The 24,612-nt window shown below is 45.3% G+C and overlaps 3 protein-coding genes and 1 long non-coding RNA gene across 10 annotated transcripts in view; 2 read left to right on the forward strand and 2 right to left on the reverse strand.

Annotated features, from left to right (window-relative positions):
- BCAP29 (B cell receptor associated protein 29) overlaps nt 1–2,287 on the reverse strand; it is a 54,043-nt gene extending 51,756 nt beyond the window's left edge. Inside the window, exons 1-2 of one of the 2 annotated variants that reach the window (XM_037889137.2) lie at nt 2,008–2,287; nt 1,273–1,380 (exon numbers count right to left, since the gene is read on the reverse strand). In XM_037889137.2, coding sequence (XP_037745065.2) covers nt 1,273–1,380; nt 2,008–2,270 — 371 coding nt within the window. In that variant the 5' untranslated portion in view covers nt 2,271–2,287. Of the gene's footprint in view, nt 1–1,272; nt 1,381–2,007 lie in introns of those variants that run through there. The other variant, XM_043551598.1, reaches the window with a different exon arrangement.
- On the forward strand, nt 1,375–17,727 carry LOC122466624. Its single transcript, XR_006292283.1, has 2 exons — nt 1,375–1,540; nt 14,095–17,727. It is a non-coding gene; the product is annotated as an uncharacterized LOC122466624 (long non-coding RNA).
- On the reverse strand, nt 7,824–23,249 carry DUS4L (dihydrouridine synthase 4 like). 5 transcript variants are annotated; one of them, XM_037889140.2, is made up of 7 exons: nt 23,112–23,249; nt 22,180–22,315; nt 21,765–21,886; nt 18,056–18,173; nt 16,288–16,410; nt 14,881–15,107; nt 7,824–11,471 (listed from the first exon to the last, which is right to left on the reverse strand). In XM_037889140.2, the coding sequence occupies exons 2-7, from the start codon at nt 22,287–22,289 to the stop codon at nt 11,224–11,226; spliced, it is 948 nt and encodes a 315-aa protein (XP_037745068.1). In that variant the 5' UTR covers nt 22,290–22,315; nt 23,112–23,249; the 3' UTR covers nt 7,824–11,223. The 5 variants fall into 5 exon arrangements, with proteins under 5 accessions (XP_037745068.1, XP_007065727.2, XP_037745069.1 ...); XM_007065665.4 differs by having other exon boundaries at nt 22,440–23,129; XM_037889141.2 differs by lacking the exon at nt 23,112–23,249 and adding an exon at nt 22,786–22,996.
- COG5 (component of oligomeric golgi complex 5) overlaps nt 23,140–24,612 on the forward strand; it is a 309,622-nt gene continuing 308,149 nt past the window's right edge. Inside the window, exon 1 of one of the 2 annotated variants that reach the window (XM_037889131.2) lies at nt 23,140–23,351. In XM_037889131.2, the coding sequence (XP_037745059.1) occupies nt 23,219–23,351 (133 nt within the window). In that variant the 5' untranslated portion in view covers nt 23,140–23,218. The remainder of the gene's footprint in view (nt 23,352–24,612) is intronic. The other variant, XM_043551539.1, reaches the window with a different exon arrangement.

Here is a 24,612-nt window from a genome sequence, read left to right on the forward strand (position 1 = left end):
GTGTGGAAGTGTTGTTAAGCAGGTGGAGGAGTGGCTCTCTAGAGAGCTGAACTTCGTTAAGACAGAAACTAACAATAAGATGGCAAGCGCAAACCCCAGGAAGTGGTTGAGTTTTGACTCTACAGTGTGTGGAATTCATTTTAAGAGTAGGACAGGGAAAGTCATCCTCCTGCTCAGGTTACTATAAGAAGTCCACAGATTAATTAGTGGGAAAAGTTACCTTCTTCATTCTGACGATGTGAACTGGTGTCTTAGGCCGCAGAAAGTAAACATATTTCATAGAAGATTATGTTATATTCTGAGGCAATAGTAAGTTTTCTACAAAATGTTACGGTTTAATCCTCTAGCAACATTTTTGGAGCTAACAGGGCTCTCCCACACAGGGGAAAAAATAAATTTACGTGATCAAAGGTAAGCAGTGGTATGAGAGAAAGTTGTTTTAAGAAAATTAGGTAAGGAAGGTAGTACTTTGCATAAAGAGATGGTAGCTGGTTTACTTCCTTTTCAGCTTCTTCCCCTTACTAAAGGTTGGGGGAATTAGTTTTAAAACACTTATGTATTGGAGTGTTTCTGGGACTAACACCAATTTCTTTGGTTCTCATATAAGCTTATAGGTGCCTCTCTTACTGCTCTGTTAAATTCCATATATCAAGCAGGAGAATTCTGCACTTTTGGAAGAATCTTCACAAATTCCACCTAGTCAACACAGAAAAGCAGGACTGCTTTATATTTCCTTCCATTCCCAATGCCTGGTGCAAGGCCACACCAGGGAAAATAGCTACCCATTCACCTCTGATAATTCAGATTCCTCTGAAAAGAGGCTGCTGCCTATTTAGTCACTAATAACTTAGTATGAAAAGAAGCCATACGTTCTCCTCTAAACTGACCATTCAGAAAATAAAAATTAAATGGATTGACTTTCCTCTTATTAAAACAGAGCGTGAGAGGAGGGCACACTGGAATTATGACTAGAAATAAATAATTATTAGCAACTGGTGCAGAAAAAAAAACGATTCTGGCCAAGATTTTCAAAAATAGAAGCCTAAAGTTAAGCTCCTTGGTGTGGGTTTAGGCACCTAAATAAGTGGCCTAATGTTCAAGAGCGCTAAGCACCGAGTAGCTCCTATTGAATTCAGTTCTCAGCCAGCCCCAAATGTGGTAGTGAAAATATACTTGAACCACAATGTTAGGTGTGTTACAACAGCAACATGTAAATAAAAACCTTATAAGATGTCTTAAGACAAGGCCATTTAGTGTACAGTAGATCCCTACCTTAGTGGAGAAATAAACGGTACACAGAGGAGCAAAATCACTCCTATTTCAGTATACAGGAAGGTTGCAACTGCTGTCCACTGAAAAGTCATCTTCTCCCTGGACGGCCTGCAGGGGAGGACAGAGCAGTCACTGCAAGTTGGCTTTGAGGCACGCAGGATGAATCCCGCAGCGAGCAGAGTTCAGGCTGAGCCAAAGCTTCCCCATTTCAAGTTAAACCGGATATTTAAGGCCCGAACGCTCCCTCATGCCCGGGAGGGGTCTCAAGGTGGGTGACTGGGCAAAGGGCGGGGATTTTAAGTAACTTAGTCCGGAGGGCGCGCAAGCCTTCCCTCCCCTCCCCGCATGAAGAGCTCGGGCGGCCTCCCCTCCGCCCAGGGCCAGGGCGCTGTATTGAGGGCAGCCGCCCAGCGCCACCGGGGAGGAATCACGCCCGGGCGCTACAGGCGACTCCTTTCCCTCGTGCATGGGGGAGGGGGAGGCAGCTGAGAGATTTCCCCCCCGTTCCCAAGACAACGCTCCTGCACAGGGAGCCCCCAGCCCTTCCCCGGCGCAGAGGCCAAAGCCTCTGCCAAGCGCCAGGAAACGCCGCCGCCGCCGCCAACCGGCCTGGGCAAGCTCCGGAGCACGGAGCTCGGCTCAGCCGGGCCTGCCCAGGCTGCTGGGATGTGCGGCCGAGGCAGGGCGGGGGGCCGGCACGGAGCGAGGAGGGCGTCAGGCTCGCACCTGACTCACACGGAACAAAATCCTGCCTCGGGGCAGCCGCGGAAACCTGCCTCCAGCCCCCGGAGCGTGAGGCCGGCCGGGCCTGACTGAGGCGGGGAAAAGGGGGCGGCCTGACTAGCGACGCCTTGGCCTCCGCACCCGCTGACGGACGCCTGAGGCAGGCCGGCGGGCTCGGTCACAGCCTCCCCGCCCAATGGGAGGCCGGGGCGGGACTGCGGGCAGGCGGGCCCCCCCGGGGCGGAGGGCGTCTGGGGCGGGGACGCCTCGTGCATAGGAGAGGCGCTTCCTTCTCCGCAGGGAGCGAGTGTTAGGCGGGGCCGTGTTCATCCCAGCCCCCTATCCCCCTCCGTGACTGGCCCTTTTCTTACCTTCCCACGCCCCTGATGGCTCTGCCCTCCTGCGGCTTCTGGCTTTTCTCCCACCTCCACGCCCCTGTTGCCTCTGGCCACTGACAGCAGCCGCCGCTGGGTCTGGCAAAAGAGGCCACCGCTGCCTGCCCACCCAAGTCAGGCTCCCTCCCCACCTTTACCTCTACCGGTGCCAACCCTCCAGGATGGGCCTGGAGTCTCCCAGAATCGACATCGATCTCCTGGTGACTATTTAAAGCAACCCAGGAGATTTTAATAGGATATTTTAAGACAATGACGTTATGTCATGTTGGGGGGTGGGGGGGGAATCTCCCGGAATAGCTTCAGTCACAGTTGGCAACCCTGTTTACCTCCGGCTCTTCCAAAACTGGCTCCTCCAGGAGAACCCCATCCCATAGGAACTCCAGGGGGTGCGGTGGGGGCAGAGCAATAATATTGAGCATGTTTAAAGCATGTTCACAGTACTACAGACATTATAGGTGCCGCTGGGGCGCTGCCTATTTTTAAGGTTGCCAAATGCTTCCCCTGGCATGACCCTGTTTACAGCCGCTGATAACTGTGCCAGTCTTTAGCCATTTGGGCTGAAATTTCTCATGCTGGGTGTCTGTCTCAGGCTCGTTTTTTTTAATGTCACCCAGAACCGTTCAGCTGTTTCCAGAAATGAGACTAGGTAATATACATTGTTTTGCTCTTGTTAAATTCTTGAGACATTTTATTTGAAACGCTCGGATGCCCCAACCGGGGCTTGAAGTTTGGTGGGGGAAGGGGGTGGCCTTTGTGTCAGAACCAGGCCTTTGGCAGGGGTCCTGTGGAGTGTACAGAATGGGATCATGTAATTGAAGACTACCAGAATACATATGCACAAGAGGACTCAATTGAGGTTGTGATGTTCCCCACTGGTGTTATCTGGACCGGTGATCTGCTAGGTCACTCCAATCCTTGACTCTGGGAGCCAGCCTTACCCTGCTCTGCTGTGAGAACCCCAACTCCTTTTGTGTGTGTAATTAATTAATTTTGTGTGTGTAATTAAGCCTTATAAATATTGTTAATACCATTTTACATACAAAGAAACAGAGACAGAAAAGTGCCTTGACATGAGCCACAGACATAGCCAAGATTAGAACTAGGACTTCTTGCCTCCCACCCAGTCCTCTCCAAATAGCAGGACAGCAGCTTAAAGAGTACCAGAGGTATTTACTCACTGCCTGGCAACATGAGGCGCTTCCTGCAGTGTGGGTAGCAACATGGTATCTGTCCCTGGCACCTGCTGGTCTTTAGATCTCAGGTAAAATGAAGTCAGCCTAAAAACTATACTGAATTTGATTCTAAGATATTCAGTATGGTGGTCTTCTTTTCTTTGCTCTCTCTGTGATACCTTGCCTGCTGGGGATGCTATATAAATACATAATATTCAAATAAGGAAAAAGTATCATATAGCACTGGTGTTGGAATTTGGTTTTCTTTTCTTTTTTACTCTGATCAATTGATTTATTTGGAATAATATGACCCAGATTAAAACAATTTTTTAAAATGTATTGTTATTCATGTAGTATTGCAGCACAGTGTTCATGGCAGCTTATATGTATATCCCTACTCTGAAGGGCCTGTCATCTAAGGTTCTGATCTTCTTAGCATAGGATTCATCATGCAATACATTCTGTATGGGCAGAAGTCAACCCACACATACCATCTGGCAAGAACAGAGGACCATGTAACTAAACCTTCAACCACTGAAGATAATATAGGGTTGTGAGGATCCGGTTTTGGTCCAGAACGTCTGATCAAAAAGAGACCCTGTCGGCTCCGGTCAGCACCGCTGACTGGGCAACTAAAAGTCCGATCGGCAGCACAGTGGGGCTAAGGCAGGCTTCCTGCCTGCCCTGGCTCCGAATGGTTCTTGGGAAGCGGCTGTCATGTCTGGCTCCTAGGCGCAAGGGTGGCCAGGGAGGCTCCGTGCACTGCCTCTTCCCTGAGCGCCAGCTTTGCCTGGAACCATGGCCAATGGGAGCTGCAAGGGCAGTGCTTGGAGAGGGGGGAAGCACAAAGAGACACCTGGCCACTCCTGCGCCTAGGGTCCACAATGACATGTCGGCCACTTCCGGGAGCCGCCTGAGGTAAGCACTACCCAGAGCCCACACCCCTCACCCACTCCTGCATCCCAACTCCCTGCCCCAGCCTTGAGCCCCTCCCTCACCCAAACTCCCTCCCGTACTCCGAACCCCTTGGCCCCAGCCTGGAGCCCCCTCCTACACCCCATCCTCAGCCCCACCCCAGAGCCTGCATCCCCCAGCTGGAGTCCTCACCCCCACCCACATCTCAACCCCCTGCTCCAGCCCCGAACCCCCTCCTGCACCCAAACTCCCTCCCAGAGCATGCAGCCTGTCCCCCCACACTCCGAACCCCTCAGCCCCAGCCCAGAGCCACAAACCCCTCATCGCTGGCCCCACCCCAGAGCCCTGCACCCCCAGCCGGAGCCCTCCCGCACCCCAACCCCCTGCCCGAGCCCGGAGTCCCCTCCCGTACCCAAACTCCCTCCCAGAGCCTGCACCCAAACTTCCTTCCAGAGCTTGCATCTTCTCCTGCACTCCAAACCCTTTAGCGCCAGCCCAGAGCCCCCTCCTGCACCCCAAACTCCTCATCCCTGGCCCCACACCAGAGCCTGCACCCCAGCTGTAGCCCTCACCCCCCCCCACACATCCCAACCCTCTGTCCCAGCCCAGTGGAAGTGAGCGAAGGTGAGGGAGAGTGAGCGACAGAGGTAGGGGCAGGGGCGGGGAGTTGTATGCCCGTGGTCCAGCAAATTCAGGGCCTGGGGTGCCCAACTCCACCAATGTTTATGTCCGGGTCTCTTCCCCGGCCCTGCCTGCTGCCCCTGCGCGCCTCCCCTGGAGTGTCCCCTGGCCCCGCCTGCCACCCCTGCGCGCCTTCCCCAAGTGTCCCTGCCTGCCCTAGGCAGCGGGCAGCTGCCCCCTGCAGCTCCACACTGCACTCCCTCACCGGCCACTGATGGCTACAAGGGAGCGGCACCAGGGGCAGGCTGAGGTGGCTACTGCGCCTGCAGAGGGGGGAGGAGGCGCATGGCAGCCCCCCCCACAGCAGGTGACTCCGAGTAGCAGCCTGGGGCGGCTTGGGTGAGTGCTGGGAGGCCCGGGGAAGAGCCCTTCTCCCCCTGAGCTCGCTGCTGCCGGTGAGGAGAGGGCTAGGAGGAGCCTGCCTGCTGTACCCCAAACTCCTCATTCCCAGCCCAGCCCCATGCCTTGCACCCCAATCCTCTGTCCTAGCCCAGAGACCGCACCCAGCACCCAACCCCCCTCCCAGAGCCCACAGTCAGCACCCAAATGCCTTCCCACACCCCCTCCTGCACCCCAACCCCCTGTCCCAGCCCAGAGACTGCACCCAAACTCCCTCCCAGAGCCTTAGGCTGGGGTGTGTGTGTGTGAGTGTGGTGGGGGAACCTGTTCTGGGCACCACCAAAAATTATACAAACCTGCTGCCCCTGGGTAAGGGGATGGAGTGAGTAGGGGCGGAGCCTTGGAGAAGGGGCGGGGCAGGGGCAGGGCAAGGGTGTTCAGTTTTCTGCAATCAGAACGTTGGCAACCCTAAGTTAATGGCAAAACTTCCATTGACTGCAGTAGTGGAGAACTGGGTCCAATCAAGAACCCTTAAATTACTATTGGTATCAGCTAATGCCCCAGTTGTATATGCTACTTTCCATAGGTAAACCCTGAGCCTACATGGAGCCCCATTCATTTAAATTAAGTTCTGTGTGGGCACAGATGTCTAGGATTGGAGAGCTCAAAGCCCCATACAGAAGATGCTTACTGTTTTAGGTTCAGGACCTAAGTTAGTAACACCCAACTGCATATGCAGGTAATAAATATTAAAATAATCCCAATATGGGGCAAGCATTCCATGTCTACCACAGGGGTGCTGGAACAATTTTTATAGTGGGGGTGCTTACAGCCATTGAACCAAATTGTAAACTCCATATATAATGGAAACTACTTCAAGCCAGGGGGTGTGGCAGCAACCCCAGCACCCCTTGTTCGAGCACCTATGGCAGGGGTGGGCAAACTTTTTGGCCTGAGAGCCACATCTGGGTATGGAAATTGTATGGCGGGCCATGAATGCTCATGAAATTGGGGGTTGGGCTGTGGAGGAAGGAGAAGGGTGAGGGCTCCAGCTGGGGGTGCGGGCTCTGGGGTTGGGCTGGGGATGAAGGATTTGCGGTGCAGGAGGGTGCTCTGGGCTGGGCCCGAGGGGTTCACAGATCCGCAGGCACTGCTCCCAGAGCTCCTAGAGGCAGCAGCATGTCCCCTCTCTGGCTCCTACGCGGAGGCATGGTGCCAGCCAGGAGGCTCTGCGTGCTGCCCCATCTGCAGCCACCGCCCCTGCAGCTCCCACTGGCTGCGGTTCCCAGCCAATGGGAGTTGCAGAACTGGCACTTGGGGCGAGGGCACCGTGCAGAGCCCCCTGTCTGCCCCTACATGTAGGAGCCATAGCGGGGACATGCTGCTGCTTCCAGGAGCCGTGCAGAGCAGGGCAGGCCCCCAATCCCGCTCCCCACATCGAGGGAGCGGCGAACTGAGTAATACATTCATACTGGTCAGGTTTTTGACCAGAGCAGGATAGTACAGGATCCTAGGATTGAGAACTGGGGGTATTTTGGCTGTAGCCTCTTTATTGTTGGTTCATGCAGTGGCTAGCCAGAGCCTGCATGTAATGGGTTTGGGGTGCAGGAGGGTGCTCCGGGCTGGGCCTGAGGGGTTTGGAGAGTGGGAGGGGGATCAGGGCTGGGGCAGGGGGTTGGGGCGCAGGAGGAGGTCAGGAGTGCAGGCTCTGGGCGGCGCCTACCTAAAGCGGCTCCCGGAAGCAGTGGCATGTCCCCACTCCGGCTCCTACGCGGAGGCACGGTGCTGGCCAGGAGGCTCTGCGTGCTGCCCCATCCGCAGTCACCACCTCTGCATCTGCCACGGGCCATGGTTCCTGGCCAATGGGAGTTGCACAGCTGGCACTTGGGGCGAGGGCAGCGTGCGGAGGCCCCTGGCTGCCCCTACATGGGCAGAGCGGGGCAAGCCCCCAATCCTGCTCCCCAGCGGGAGCTTGAGGGCCAAATTAAAAGGTCTCACGGGCTGGACGTGGCCCGTGGGCCGTAGTTTGCCCACCCCCGATATAGCAGATCTCACCAGCAGAATGTTCCCCTAAGTTTATTTTTAACATATGACAAATGTGTAGAGTAAGCAAAACACATAAACAAAAACCCAAGCACAACCATTCTGGAGCATAAAGGACCACCTCTTAAATAGAACAGATCTCATTCTCAAGTATTGCAGGACTTCAGAACCAAGTGGACTTCAACAATTGACTTCTTCATGAAACAGGACTTGGACTTAACCTATCCTTAGACTTATGTCTTTTGCTGACAATATAAATGCTGAATGCTATTGACAGAAAAACTCAAAATTGTAAACGGTCTTTATTTCAATAAATAAACCTAGATAATGCTGTTGTAATGTCTCAACTGTGGCACATACTTCATTAAAACTAAACAATGACTCTCATCTTTTCTGCTACCATATTTAAAAATTCTCATGTAACAAACATTTATTCCAAAATAAAACGCAGGGTTGGGGGAATCGGAACACCACCCCAGAACAGTTTATGAAGTATTTAATACAAAAGTTAATCAGGTCTAATCACTTACAAAATTATTACATATATGATTCAGACAATTAGAAAATATTTTTATATTTTACTATACTGATACTTCCAGAGGTATGAGAGTCAACAAACTCCTAATTCCTTATAATTTATCACTTACTGGTATGAATTGCTTTATAAACATACCCCATATGAAACATGATTTTTGTTCAAAATCTTTATTATACCGGACTCAAATGGCAGGTGTAGAATGTTACTACCTTGTTCTACTTTTCACTACATTTTCCTTATGGAAAACACAGTGCATAGTGACAATCATGCTTTGGGTGAACAATTTATAAAAGACAAGATCGTGAAAACCTGGCTGAGAGAACCAGGTTTAAAAGTTTTCTAACTTTTTTTTTTTTTTTTTTTTTTTTTTTGGTGATTCAGAAGAAAGACTGCTTCTTACCCACACTCATTTTATCCTATTTCTGTGTGACAAGGTGCTGGGCACAAACTGCTGAGCCTGTCCTCTGTCATGCCAGCTCCAATTATGCAAGGTAGATTAGAGCTCGTTAGAGAAACCTGTGCCTAATTGGCAAAGGGGAACAGCTGCCAGCCTAATTAGCCTGCGGCTGCATAAAAGCCTCAGAGGAAAGAAGCCAAGGGGGCAGAGAGAAATGGGGAAGCCAGAGAGTGGAAGAAGAGTAGGAGTGCCTCTCTTAGCTACAGAGACTGAGAAGTCCTTAAGGCTGAAACCCCCAAGCTGTATATGGTGAGAAGGTGGTAGGATTGCATGCTGTAAATAAACTGCACCAGTGATTGCTAAGCCACAGGGTCTCTGAGGTTTTTTTTTGGTGAGAGGCAGGAGCAAAGGGGGCCCTGCTATGCCCTGTTATGTACCGTCATGTCATTACTATACACTGTACAGGAGGGGTGGCCAACCTGTGTCTGAGAAGGAGCCAGAATTTGCCAATGTATATTGCCAAAGAGCCACAGTATTATGTCAGGAGCCCCTGTCAGCTCCAGTGCCCTGCCTGTCAGCCGCCCTGCCAATCAGCACCTCTCCTCCTTCCCTGTACCTGATTCAGGAGGCTTTGGGGGGTGAGGAGAAGGGCGAGAGCTTGGGGAAGGAACAGGGCCTTGGGTGAAGTGGGGGCAGGGCCTGTGATAGAGGCAGGGTTTGAACAGTGAGCATTAGAAAGTTGGCACCTGTAGCTCCAGCCCTGGAGTCGGTGTCTATGCAAGGAGCCGCAGATTAACCTCTGAAGAGCCGCAAGAGACTCCGGAGCCACAGGTTAGCCACCCCTGCTGTACAGGAACATCTACTGTTAGCAGTGTTGTAGCCTTGTTGGTCCCATGATCTTAGAGAAATGAGGTGGATGAAATAATATATTGGACCAACTTCTGTTGGTGAGAGAGACAAGCTTTTGAATTTACACAGAGTTCTTCAGGTCATCTGTCCAGCAAATGAAAATATCAATATCCTTGGTTTTGTGGTGCATTTGTCCAGAAATTCTTCCTTAAGAAGAATGAAAAGATTGATGTACTGGGGAGCCATCCCAGTACTCATGGCTATTCCCCCTGATTTGGATAAATTATTTGTTGTTAAATGTAAGATTGTTATGGGTGAGGATTAAATCGTTGAGTTTGGTGATGTCTGGGGTGGGTGAACACTTTCCACAAAATAATCACTTCATAACTGACCTCTCTATCCTCATCCTCAAAGGAAACCTGCACAACACTTTCAAAAGACAAGCTTGGGAACTCAAATTCATAACCGCTAGACACCAAAAATCATGGACTTAAGAAAGACACTGGATCTATGGCTCATCATAGAAATCTGCAACCTACTAATGCCTCCTTTATCCTATGACTGTAGAGGTGATACTACCCACTTCACCGTGAATGGTCTCTTGAAAGATGTGTTAAGCCCTTAGCTGTTCCACCTTCTAGTTAGCTGTAACACTCTGAGGAGTTGGTCTTGGTGAAGACACTCCTAAGCCAATGGGAGAGCTTTGTAGTTAGTTACCACCTCTCAGGAAGGTGGATTATATCCATGGGAGAAGCTCTCCCATTGACCTACCATAGTTTACACAGTGGGTTAGGGAAGTGGATTTTTCACATCTGAGCAATGTAGTTGTATTGAGATAGGTCTGAAGTGTAGAGCTGGCCTGAGTGCCTTTCCCAGTCTTGAAGAAGAGCTCTGTGTAAGCTCAAACTCTTACCTCTCACTAACAGAAGTTGGTCCAATAAAAGATATCACCTCACCCACTTGATTTTAGGAACATATACTGTACATAGTGCACGCTGAACAAATCTTTTTAAGATCTGTGCCCTAAGTCTGCAAGTTACTTAAACATGTGTTTAATTTGAAGCATAGACATAGCCCTATTTTGAAGTGAAGGGGACAGTACAAGCACATGCTTAATTTCAAGTACTGATTCAAGGTCTGATGCGAGAGCGGAGTTACCAAAACAATTTCATTCTGGACTTATAGTATCCCTTAACATTAAAGAGACATATCTTCCACCTGAAAATCAATTAAGGAGTGGAAACTAAAATTTCTTAATTTTCTTCTACTTGGCTAAGAAAATCTACTGAGTTCAATGCCAGTTTAAGGGATTTCACGCCTTCAGAGCAGCAAATGAGAAACCTAAAGAGGGGCAGCTGTGTGAAGCCTTTCTCTTCTGTGATTTAGGGGCCCACATAATTAAAACCAAATATAAATACTGAATTTTCACTTTAGATAAATACATGCTGGGCATCTCAATTGAGCTTTTCTCAATTAAGGGAACAATTCTATGTAATTCTGTTTAATACACTTTGAGCCTGTTCCTGTGGCCCTTCTATTCACGTGAGTAAGGGTAGCAGCATTGGGGATGATCTTTGAAAGCACTTTGGTACTACATATATAATTTATTTTCTAATAAGACACTTTGCTTACAGCATCACAATCTTACGTATGGTAATGCATTGCCATATATAAAAAAAGCTATTTTCAAGTCATGAATATTTCCTGAGTGGAAAATAATGTTAATATAAAATGATCAGTTCAGAAATATCCAGTAATGTTACACTGCATGAGATCTTTCATGCACTGTGATTTTGACTAATAAATATAAGCATGGGGAAACCTATCACTATAACAATGTACCCGCAGCTCTAAAATATAAAATGCAATATTCACATGATTAAAATACTTTAAAAGCTGTTACACCCCATAGTGGTCATTAAGGTAGTCCAGAACCGCTGAGGTGCTTGATAAAACATTAAAAACCTTTTTTTCCTGTTTTGAAGTTATCCGTTCCATCATGTACATTAAATGATGATGAAAGCACGTAAAAGGAGTCCCATGTTCAAGAGCAATGTCAACCCAGTCCTGGATGCACTTCAAAGGTGTCTCTTCATATCCTGCAAACATTGCTGGATTGGCTAAGAGTCCCCTAGCAACCATTACACCTTCAAATGGAAAATTTGAGAAGTGTTAATATACAGTTTAACTTTTAACTTTTTTATGTTTACCTGAGGGTTTTGTATAGCACCAATCACCACAGTATCTAATACTTGTGAATAGCTAACTAGAGAGCAGTAGAAGCTGGAAAGCCAATATGACAGTTGCACCCTGGGAAACTCTGTTTAACAGTCCAAATCCAAGATTACCTGTGATATTTAAAGCTCCAGTCTACCCAGCTTAATAGCACTTCATGATAGAGAATTTGAAAGAAAACACAGCATATACAGAATGGGAACTCTTCTTTCCCAGTTCTTTGAACAACCACAACCAGTCCTCCAGTAATATTTTCTTTTTATTAAAACATAGGATGATCCTGTTTTTTTGAGTAAATTTATTACTGATCAACACACAGCAAGGAAACAAATTCATCCCTTGTGTAACTCAAATGACTTAAAGAACACTTGCACTAGCTGGTGAGGCCTCAGCTGGAATAGGGCATCCAGTTCTGGGCACCACATTGTAGGAAAGCTGTGGACAAACTGAAGAGTCCAGAGAATAACAAAAATGATATAAGATTTAGGAAACCTGGCCTATGAGGAAAGGAGAAAAAAACTGGGCATGTTTAGTCTTGAGAAAAGTGGACTGAGAGGGGAACCTGATGATAAGACTACAAATTTGTTAAGGGCAAGTTATAAAGAAGACAGGGATCAATTGTTTTCTGTATCCAAAGAAGTGGTAGTAATGGGCTTAATCCGCAGTAAGGGAGATTTAGGTGAAACTTTCTAACTATAAGAGCAGTCAAGCACAGGAATAAGCTTCAAAGGAGGTTGTAGAATCCCCATCATTGGAGGTTTATAAGAACAGGTGGAACAAGCACCAATCAGGGATGGTCTATGTTTACTTGGTCCTGCCTCAGGGCTAGCGGCTGGACTTGATGACTTCTTGAGGTCCCTTCTAGCCCTACATTTCTGTGACACAGACAGACTGACTGGGGAGTACAAGGAAACAATAATGCTGAAACTGACTAGCCAGATACTTGACAAAATCCAGGACAGACAGTACTCCTCCTTCTTCCCTTTATTTGCCACAGTAACAGATCCATCTCCCACCTGCAAGGGCCAAAATGGCTGCCACTGAGGCACCCCTTGTACCAGTGGTGGGCACCCTGCGGTGGGTCGTGAGACAGTTTGTTTACATTGACTGTCCACCTGCAGCTCTCAGTGGCCGCGGTTCACCGTTCCCGGCCAATGGGAGCTGCAGGAAGCAGCATGGGCTGGAATGGCGAACCGTGGCCACTGGGAGCTGCGGGCAGCCGTGCCTGCGGACAGTCAGTGTAAATAAAAAGAAAAGGAGTACTTGTGGCACCTTAGAGACTAACCAATTTATTTGAGCATAAGCTTTCGTGAGCTACAGCTCACTTCATCGGATGCATTCAGTGGAAAATACAGTGAGGAGATTTATATACACACAGAACATGAAAAAATGGGTGTTATCATACACACTGTAAGGAGAGTGATCACTTAAGATGAGCTATTACCAGCAGGACAGCGGGGGGCGCCGGGGAAAGAAAACCTTTTGTAGTGATAATCAAGGCGGGATCATCTTAAGTGATCACTCTCCTTACAGTGTGTATGATAACACCCATTTTTTCATGTTCTGTGTGTATATAAATCTCCTCACTGTATTTTCCACTGAATGCATCCGATGAAGTGAGCTGTAGCTCACGAAAACTTATGCTCAAATAAATTGGTTAGTCTCTAAGGTGCCACAAGTACTCCTTTTCTTTTTGCGAATACAGACTAACATGGCTGCTACTCTGAAACCAGCGTAAATAAACTGTCTCGTGGCCCACCAGCAGATTACCCTGACGGGCCGCAGGTGGCCCACCACTGCCTTGTAGGAACAGAAGGAACCGTTATCTGTCTAAAAGAATTCTCCAATAATGTCATTAATCATTCATATTAGGTTGATGAGTGTCTGAGGCTTTTCTGTGTGTAGGGGTGGGATACAGTATTTAAATAAAGGGCTTTTGCAGTTTGCCTTGGAGGTCCTTATTCATAGTTATGCATAGTAGTACTCTAATGCTTTGTAAGGATAAGGCCTTTTCCTGTAGGCATGTTGTAAAGCCTTTGTCTGCAGCCATATTAGGAGAGCAGCAGCCCTGAGCTAAGAAGCAGGAAGTCACATCCTCACATTCCATCTAAATTACAATAAAACAATGTAATATTGGGCTATAAAGGAGATCCTGTCCTAATAGCACCCACTATCACCAGATAAAGAAACAGAACTTAAGATGGTTAAAGAAAACTTAGTTTGATAGCATTCTGTCTGGCAAGAAACCGCTTATCAAGAGTTGTGGTTGTGAAATCCTCATTTCTTTATTGTTTTGTCTTTATGGTCCCCACTTCTCTATTGTTTATCTGTATGATCTGTCTGGTTCTTTGATTGTTTCTGTCTGTTGCATAATTAATTTTGCTATGTGTAAGTTAATTAAGGTGATGGAGTATGATTGGTTAAATAATTGTTTTACAATATGGTAGGATTAGTTAGTAATATTTTAGTAAAATGATTGGTTAAGGTACATCTTCGCAGGACTCAAATGTTACTATATAAACTGTGGTCCAAAAGGAATTTCTTTGGGAACCAACTCTAGGACACAGGCCCAAGATGAGAACTGACAGACCTCAACACTCTGCCAATGACACTGTGCAGAAACTGGAGTCCCCCAGATGACCTGATCCTGACTGGCCATCAAGAAAAGTTCATCTCTCTTATTGGGAGTGGTGAGCACTGTATGTGTCGCATGTGCATTCTGTTTTGGTGATTGTTAATAAATAGAGGTTAAGTAGGATATTACTGTGTAAGGCTCTTTCACTGGTAAAAGACCCTGTAAACCCTCAAACGATTAAGCCCTGAGTCCTCAGGGAATGGGTGTTTACGTCAAGCCCGCAGAAGTAGAGCCCAGAGCCCACAGAGGGGTAAAGTTAGGTGCCTTTTGCCTAGAGCCCTAGGAACTGGGAAATGGTGGGGGTGCCTAAATTAACTGGGTTACGCCTGAGTCTTAGGAACAGGGTAAGGGTGTGTGCCCTAGAGTGTAAGGTTACGCCTGAGCCCTAGGAATGGGGTAAGGGTGGGTGCCTAAATTAAGAAGGTTACACCTTGAGCCCACGGAAGGGTAAAGGTGGGTGCCCCTACAGTGTGTAACAGAGAATTTTGTGTGGGTAACAGCTTTTAAGTGTGTCTGCTCATGAATCCTTAAGATGTCGGAACCAATGAACTTCATATCTCAGTTCTCTCCTTGAAGAGTGCAAAACGCTCAAATATAAATTCAACTTACAGACAAATGTGTATTTTAAAAAGTATGTTTCCCAGCAAGTTTACTGAAATAATACCCAAAGTATGCTGAGTTCTTACCATCTGTCCCCGTCATATGATGAATATTCTCTGCATCTTTTAAAGTTTTAACGTCTCCATTAGCTACAATAGGTATAGACGTATTTTGTTTAATTATTTTAATTGCATCATAATGTACTGGCTGATGTCGTTCTTCTATATTTCTACCATGAACTGTAATCCAGGAAACTCCAGCTGCTTCAGCTTTTCGACAGAGATCTACAGTTCTCTTTAGATCATCATGGATTCTAAAATTCCAAGGAATGTAATAATTATCCTCACCATCAGTTATCTCAACTGCATGAAATCCCATCATAAAGCAAAGTAAACAAGAATTGAAGAAAGAACATTATTGTTGGAAGATGAACAGATCTTTTATCATATAACACATTAATATCCCTTGATTTAGTACTGTCGTTAATCACGTCACTCAAATTGAAAGGGTGTCCAAACTTTATAACAATTGCCAGAAACCCATGAGGCTCTTAAAAATATATAATTTTGCGTAATTTTGTACCAAAAATGAAATAACTCACATTTATATAGCACCTTTTTTTCTGAAAAATCTCAATCAACTTTAGATCTTTATTAACAGAAACTGCTGATATTCCTGTGTAGGTTTTGGATGACTTCCTCCACACTGAAATGCAACATGACGACACATCACAATATTTTAGAAGTCAGTGAAGTGAAGGATATCTTTTTCCAACTGAAACTGGAGTGGGAATTTAGGTAGGCAGAATGACTCAAGTTGAAATTTGATAAGGAATGTAATCAAATCTTTAAGCAATCACGATTTGTCAGGATCTATTTTTAATGCCTCATCTAAAAGACAGCTTCTCCAGCTGGACTATGCCATTAATACCATACTAGATCTAGTTCTAAACTGGTAGAAGGAAAAATATCACTAACTTACCAGCATCATTTCCTGTTCCCCCTATGTTCCTTTGAGAACTCCCATCCAAGTGGTAACTTGACCCAAGCTTGCTTAGCTTGGTTCAGAGCACTAGGTGATATGGTTGTATAAACAATACAAAACTATTCAACTAGGCTGTGATCATTTTACCTTTCATGAGTTCTGAGTTTTTAAAAAATGTATGACTTTTATGTTGCTTTGGATATCAGTGTGTTCTTGCAAACCAAAGCACACTTGAGGACATGTAGCACCAGAGAAACACTGATTGCAATTTTGTAGGATTACATGTCTCCAAATGTACTTTGGATGAGAAAGAAAACAGATCCTGACCAGCTGGGGTTGTTAAAGATCTCAGGGTTGACCTACCAAAAAGCTGAGTGCAAATCTCCACAGACCATGCTTATGGCACTTTTTCTGTAAAGGTAATATTAACCCAAAACATTGCCTGTTTTGTCTGATTAAATAATAAACATGCTTTATTGTCTTGAGGCATAGTAGTGGTCTAAACTTACCTTATCTTAATAGATACTGAAAATCTGGGGTTCTCGACTTGATTTCTTACATGTCTCACCATATCTTGAACCAGCTCTGGTTTATTTATTAAACAAGCACCATAACCTTCCGCCATTGCCCATCTTTAAGTTAAAGAGAACAACGTTTGCATTGTATATTTGCAATAAAAGGTCAGTTTCAACCTAATGCACTATTTCAGTTTCCTTTTTGACACATTTGGTGAATTATTTTGTCAACAGGGAAGAAGGCAGAGATAGCACTGGCTATGGGTGAAAGATGTTCTTATGGTTAAGGCTCACATCTTGGGAGATGTAGCTTCAATTCCTGGTTCTATCACAGATTTCCTATGTGACTTTGGACAAGTTACTTAGTCTCTTTCCAATCCAGTTTCTAATCAGCTAAATTATAACATTTTACCCATCCCCTTGCCCCCAAAAGGGCATCATAAGGAAAAATTAATTAACATTTTTGAGGCACTCAGATACAATGTGATGTGGGCCAATAAACAGCTAGATTTCATCTTCTATATAGAGTCATGGGATGTTTTCAAAGAGAAATTACTTTTATGAGGACTGTTGGAAAAAGGCCCTTATTTGTATGGCCCTCTTAATCTAACTGTGAAAACTATACCCGTGAGAATGGCAGGATGTACTGTTTTCTCTAACCTAATTGCAGCTATTTATTAGTATTTAAATAATTTGTCCTTATAAGCAGATTTTCAAATTAAAAAAACCCAAAACCCTAAGCCAAAAACAGAACACAGATTTTCCTATGGTTTTGAAATTGGAAGCTTGGTCTCTTGGGTGGACTGTGCAAAGTAAATATAACCATACAGCTCTGATCACACAAAAACTCTCAATTTGATATTTCGAAGCAGCTGGGTTGAAAGATAGAGAGAAACTAATACATTTCTATGTGTAAAATTATTAGGAGATAATTGTTATTTCAAGTCATGAGAATCTAATTAGACCACTTGAGTAATTAAATATTTGCACTTATTATAAGTTACCTTTGGTTGTGCTTCCCTACATTTTCTAGTTGATGTTTTCAGTTTGTAAAGTGTGTTTTGACTAAAACACCTCCAATATTACTTAATAGGTCTAACTTGAACCACTTAATAAATATTTTCAATTGTGTATGAATATTTTCAGTCTGAACTGGGTCACGACATACAAGAACAAAATCTGGAAGATTTTAAGTGAGGAGCAGATCACTGATCTCACTGACAAACATTTAGCCCCTAATCAAAGATGCAAGTAGTTCTTGAACATTAAACAATCATGACTTAATACAGAAGGAAGAGTTATTTCAAAGGATATTCTTTACTTGTAGAAGTCTCTCAGGCATCAGGACTTACACCAACATTTTGAGAATAGCCACAAAGTTTCCCTCAATATACTTCCCAAGTCATTTGCAATGAAGCTTTCATTCCCAGTCTGGTAAGTCAGTGTGCAGCATTTTTGATGCCACTGTTAAAGCCTCTTCAACAATTGTCCACCAAAGGTTGCCAATTCCCTATTAAGTCAACACTCAACATCATCGACACAAAGAATGGCACCTTGATAATATGCCTGGACTCTACTGTCTCACCAACGCAGAAGGTCTCCTGAGACTGCTTTCTGAATGCTTTCTCAGGAAGACAAATCAGAATTTCTACATTTAAGAACTACCATTAATCTATCACTATTTCTTTTGGATTTGGAAAACTAGGAAGTGATTTTTCATTGTCCCTAATTGTTTCATTCTTCCAACTTCTTAAAGTTTTACCTCTGAGGACAGCCACAATTTAGGTCTATTCCATCTGCAAAAGGACAGACAATACGGGCAGCATCAGATAAAACCTGTGCTTCATTAGCAGCAAACTGAACAATCAGTGGGCGATCACCTAGTCAAAGAGAGAGCTCTTTAGAATATACCATAACAAGAACAATGCATACTACATATGAAACTCACCCTTACTAATTCTTTAAGTAAGTCAACATAAATCAGGTCTTTAACATAATCAGTATAACAACAGAAGATTTAAAAAAAATGGTAAAGAATTCTAAACTTATGAATGTTTTGCTATTCCTGGATAAAGTCAATCCCTTGTATATCTTCCTTTCCTGCTATTTCTAATAGCAGTACTGTTTTCAATGTGTGTTGCCACAAGAAAATAATTTTTAGAAGAAACATTTATTTCTAAATTAGAATTCCACTTTTTTTACAAAATAAAAATAGTCTCCAATGACAGAAAGAGAGACAAGTATTTTTTTCTAAAAAATACAGACTTCATTTCTTATATTGCCTTATTTGGAAGTTCTGACACACAAAATATAAGGAAACATTAGAAACTGAACAGAATAGGGTTCTTATAATGGTGACATATTAATAACCAATTAAGAAGTAAAGAAATTCAGGGTTAAGTTTTAAATATATTTTTAAAGTAAGAAAATTGGAAGGTTATAGTTCATAAAACCTAAAATGTCAGCAAGTCTAGAAATAATAAAGCACCAGTTCTAGCACCAACCTTAATTACACAACTTTATCCATATCTGATTTTTTTAAACGCATTCCACAGAGCACCGCAAGACCAAAGAAAACTCTAAATATGGGATTATAAACTGCAAACCTAATCCTCTAATTAATGGCTGGAGACCAAACTCTCCACTGCCTTCATGGTAGAAGCCACAGACCATATCTCACAAATGGGTACTCCTGGAGAAATTCTGCACTACTGTATGTGCATAATTAATGAGCCATGCATAGTTTTAATTTTTTGCACAGAAAAGAGCTTCTGCCAAAATGTTGCTGAAGTTCCACCTTTTGCCCACCAGAGGACGCTGTGATGCAAGAATAGTGGCAGCTCCCAGCAGAAAATAACTTCTGCAGTTCTGCCCTTTGCCCACAAGATGGCGCTGTGGGCATAGAACACAGTAGCAGTTCCTAGCCAGCGGGGGAAGAGAAAGGGTTGCTGGGGGCTGCAGGGCGGTGTCAGACAGGGGCTCATAAGGGTTAGTGGAGGAGGACAGACTGGGGCAGAGGCTGAATGGGAGTGGAGGCACAGGGCCACACGGTGATGGGGGAGGGGGTGCAGAGCTACATAGGGACAGGTGAGTGGCTGGGTGCGGGCGCAGAGACACAGTGGGAGGGGGTGCAGGAACACATGGGGACAGGGGCAGATGTGCCTGACTGAGTGGGAGAGGCTAGGGGTCAGCCAGGGTCTGCGTGGGGGAAGCTCCCTAACAATCCCTCCCCACCCCCTAAAAAAAATGTTCCATACTTCTCCCACCCATACACAAAAACCCTCCAAGTTCACACCCAGGCTCCTTTCCAGCAATCCTTCCTTCTCCCTCAGCTCCTCCATTATCCTTGACTCCCCCAAGCCTTTGCACTGCTTCTGAGGGGTGCAGGAAATATGGTTCTGTATTGTAGTTTAAATGAATTATTATTCAGAGTTCTGTATTAATATGCCTAGTAAGGATTTATTTGTCAAAAACGTTTTCTGAATCTTTTTTGTTGTCTGCATTGTTACAGACATATTTGCTGACAGGTATTTTGAAATAAATGACCAAAAATAATTGAAACTGGTGTGATTATATTGTGTTATTCTGACAAATAAAATATGCAGAATTTTAAAATATTGTGCGCAGAATTTGTAATTTTTTGGTGCACAATTCCCCCAGGAGTAAGATGAAGCAATCTTTGGGGCAGATCCTCAGCTTGTGTAAATTGTCATTGACTTCAATGGAACTGTAATAATCTACACCAGCTGAGTTCTGCTCCTTGATTTTAGAAAGGCATCAGAGGACATCTGAAACATCCAAAAAAGTTGGCAGGTTCAGATAACCAGAAGAATCAGTCATGTAAAGCTAAGTGCTGAAGCTCCCAAAGAGTTTTTAAAACCACAAAAAAATGAAGCCTTGAATATAAGGTCCTGTGTAACTTCTAAGTTCTGCAGAACCAGAACTACAAAAATCTTTGCCATTGCACTTACAAGCCCAGAAATACTAAGGAAAGGTCTACACTACGGCAGGGATTGACGCTCTGAGATTGATCCACTGGCGGTCGATTTAGCGGGTCTAGTAAAGACCCGCTAAATCGACTGCAGATCGCTCTCCAGTTGATCCCTATACTCTACCCCGATGAGAAGAGTAAGGTAAGTCAATGGAAGATTTTCTCCTGTCGACCCCCTGTGGTGTTGACCCCGCGGTGACTCGACCTAAGGTACGTCGACTCCAGCTACGTTATTCACGTAGCTGGAGTTGCGTAGCATAGGTCGACTTACCGCAGTAGTGTAGACATAGTCTCAGGTCTGATTGTCTTTATGTCTGCAAGGCTTAGTACCTCAGCAGCAGTGCAGCTAAAGGCTGCTCTACACTGGGCACTTACATCAGCATAGCTACTTCTCTAGGGGTGTCAAAAATCCATGCCCTGAGAGATGCACCTATTCTGAACTGTAGACACTGCCAGGTCTACAGAAGAATTCTTCTGTCTATCTAGCTACCGCCTCTCAAGGAGGGGGATTACCTATGCCGATGGAAGAACCCCTCCTATCGGCGTCGGTAGTGTCTACATTGATGTGCTACAGCGGTGCAATTGCAGTACTGCAGCTGTGAAGCTGTAGCATTTCAAGTATTGACAAGCCCGGTGAACCCTGGGGGGATATAATCAACCTTCAGTTAACAACCAGAAAACAGAAATGCCACCAAGTTGAGTGTTAGACCTTGCTTCGCTTGGTCAACTAGATTAATAGAATTTAAGGCCAGAAGGGACTGTCATGATCATCTAGTCTGATCTCCTGCATATTGCAGGTCATAGCACCTCACCCGTCCGCTCTGTAATAGACCCCTAACCTTTGCCTGAGTTACTGAAGTGCTCAAATCATGATGTCAAGTCTTCAAGTTACAGAGAATCTACCAAAAAGAAAAGGAGTACTTGTGGTACCTTAGAGACTAACCAATTTATTTGAGCATAAGCTTTCGTGATCTACAGCTCACTTCATCGGATGCATACTGTGGAAAATACAGAAGATGTTTTTATACACACAGACCATGAAAGAATGGGTGTTTATCACTACAAAAGGTTTTCTCTCCCCCCACCCCACTCTCCTGCTACAGCTCACTTCATCAGATGCATACTGTGGAAAATACAGAAGATGTTTTTATACACACAGACCATGAAAAAATGGGTGGGGTGGGGTGGGGTGGGGGGGGAGAGAAAACCTTTTGTAGTGATAAACACCCATTTTTTCATGGTCTGTGTGTATGAAAACATCTTCTGTATTTTCCACAGTATGCATCCGATGAAGTGAGCTGTAGGTCACGAAAGCTTATGCTCAAATAAATTGGTTAGTCGCTAAGGTGCCGCAAGTACTCCTTTTCTTTTTGCGAATACAGACTAACACGGCTTTTACTCTGAAACCAGAGAATCTACCATCTAAGATCAATTATTACATGAAATCCTCTGAAAAAGCAAGAACATATACAATAAATACCTTTGCTTGTTGTGAATTCACTGTCTCTAGCTTTCACAGATCTGACAAAATCAGCAGCAATTATCATTGGTGTATAACACAAATCACAGTTGTATTTCCTGACCAAAGTTCTGAAAGCCAACCTGTGAGCATATGGACATTTGAATTGAAACAAACAAACTAACAAACTCAAAACATACATTGTTTTCCTAAATAAACTATTTTAAAATTAAATTATTTAAGTGCGTTTAGCCATACAGCACCTAATATAGTGGGGTGTCTAGGTATTACCACAGTATAAACAGATAAACATGCATATTTTGAAGCGTGTTTTCCAAACTGTTAAAAAAAGTAACCAAACTTATTTTTATACTTAACATACATTTACATGGAGAATCCATTGAAAGTGTATAGCTAAACATGATGTGTTACTTACTTTGAATATCGGACCATAGGGGCACATATTTTTACAAAGTGCCGGGAATGAAACAAATCTACTGGATCCTTTTGTTGACATTGTGTGGTTTCTATGGCGTCACTAATCATTTATGAGTTTCAATACTATTTAAAATCTGGAAAAAGAAAACACTTTTAAAAAAAAGAAATCTTAGTACTTATTCCCAGTTCTCATAACATACAGCAATGGATAACTGTTCAAAGTTAGTTAACAAAAAGGTTAATAGAATTTACACTAACTTCACAAGGAGGATGGGGGTGGTGGTTCCACTGCTGTGGTCTGGGGCTATGTTCTGGTGAGAATTTAGTGTCCTGCTATCCTCAGTTTGTGGGAAGCAGTTTATGGATTACATTATGTCTGTTTTAAGTATATCCTTAGCATGTGTCTTATATTTAACATACTGCAACAGAAAGCAATATATTTTCATTACATTTGCGCAACGCATGACTAACAGAAATGGGTAGTTAACTTTTAATTAACTGAATCTCCTAGAAACACAATAGAGAATATGCTCAGATACTTGGAAAAATTAGTTTATGCCACGGAGTTTGAGAAAGGGCGAGAGAGATTATCCAGGGGGTTTACCAATTTAGGTCTAATTGCTGTTGTGAAAAATCCAATGGCCATGAATACCACAGAAGAGGTATACAAGACATCTTCAGTGACAGAAGGAAGAGACAGGGACTGGGGGGAGAGACAGAAAAAAAGGGAAGAAGACAGTGGGGAGGGAAAAGGTAGAGCAATAAGAGGACGGGGCTGCATGGCGCAGGGAACGATGCAGAGACAGCTATACCAGCCCTCCTCTCCCCACCCCCCAGTACGGCTCCCCACCCGCCTGCCCCCATCCCGGCCCAGCTCCCATCCCGCCTCGTGCCCGCCCCCGCCCCTCCTAGCATCCATCTCTACTTCACCCGCGGCGGGAGGCAGGCAGACCATGCCAGCCCAGAACGACCTTTCCCCTCTGACCCTTCACCCTCCCCAGCTTCGCCCCTGCCAACTGACACCACGGAGGCGCGGGATGCTGGCGTTGTCGCTAGCCGGTCGCTTATGGATGACGTCAGGGTCTTCGGGAGCTGCCAGCATGGAAGAGGCGGCGGGAGGCGGCGGCGCCCCTGCCCTGGGACTGGCTCTCGGGGAGCTGCTGGGGGACGGTGAGGAGGGGCTGGCGCGGGGTCCGTGCGGGGAGCAGGCGGTGCGGGGTAATAGTGAAACTGGGGGCTGCGGGGACACGAGGGGGTGGAGCTGGAGGACCTCGGCAGCAGAGGGTCTGAGGTGAAGCGAGGGCACCGGGCAGCCGGGCTCTGCTGGGGGCACACGGGGCTTTGGGCAGCAGAGGGGCCCTGCGGGGGACTGGCACCAGGCTAGCGGTGCGGACTGTGTTGCTTTGCCAGCCGGACTGGGGACCGGAGGCTCGGAGGCGGAAGAGCTGGAGGCTGCGGAGGAGTTTGCTCTGGGGGCAGGGTATCCCTCTCACACCTGCCTCTGCGTGCGTGGCTGTCTTGCTGCTCCTGCAGGTCTCCAGGCACCAAGCTCACGGTCTGTCCTGCTGGCTGGAAAGAGGGGGTAACTGCTCTTGCTGGGAGTTTTTCTAGTCCCTGTGCTTCAGGTTTATCGTGGCATCAAATGAAGTTATTAGGAATTGTGTTGTTGCTGGTGGCCCTTTCCAGCAGCATCCCTTGTGTGTATATTGTGGGGGGCACAAGGGGGCTCCTTCTTACTGCATGTCTGTTAGTCCCTGTATGCAAGGCTTGCTAGCTCAGGAATTCCAGGTTCCTAGTCCTCTGATTACATTTTCCTCTCTCTAAGAAGGGAGATCCCTGTATTTAAATTGTGCTGATGTTACTGTCATCTTGTTATGTGGATTGATTGCATGTTGGAATTGCCGTCTTCTCTTTAAAAAGCAAAATCCCATTATGAGAGTTGTCTGTATGCATTCTCTTCAATTTGTATCGTAATTGCTAGAATAAACTAAAAGAGCTAGGAGATGTGATAAATAATTGTAACCATTGTTAATGTTTAGAGTCTCTGGTTTAGTTCTGACGTGGATCACAAATGAAATTCTTTCGGTGGTTTTAATTTTAGTTCCATAGAAATTAATCCGTTTACAAGACTGTGATATGATTTGATGGAGTCAGTTGCAATTGTCAGTTTTCTGATTGAGATTCGTGGTAGTTTTACTCTGGGTAAAACTTCATCTTATTTAGCTTACAAAGTTCTGAAGAGGAAATGGGAAGTATAGTTTTAGTGTAATGCATTCCTGAAAAGCTGGCTTTATCCAGTTCTGGATTTAGGCAACAGGACCTGGGCAATAAAAATGATGTGGTCAAGCATGTCTCCTTTAAATTAGCTATTTTTACTAAAGGTTGCTCCTTAAATCAATGTCCAGTTATATTGCAGAAACCAGACCACACT

The sequence above is a fragment of the Chelonia mydas genome, chromosome 1 (assembly GCF_015237465.2).
Source record: "Chelonia mydas isolate rCheMyd1 chromosome 1, rCheMyd1.pri.v2, whole genome shotgun sequence".
NCBI classification, from domain to species: Eukaryota; Metazoa; Chordata; order Testudines; family Cheloniidae; genus Chelonia; species Chelonia mydas.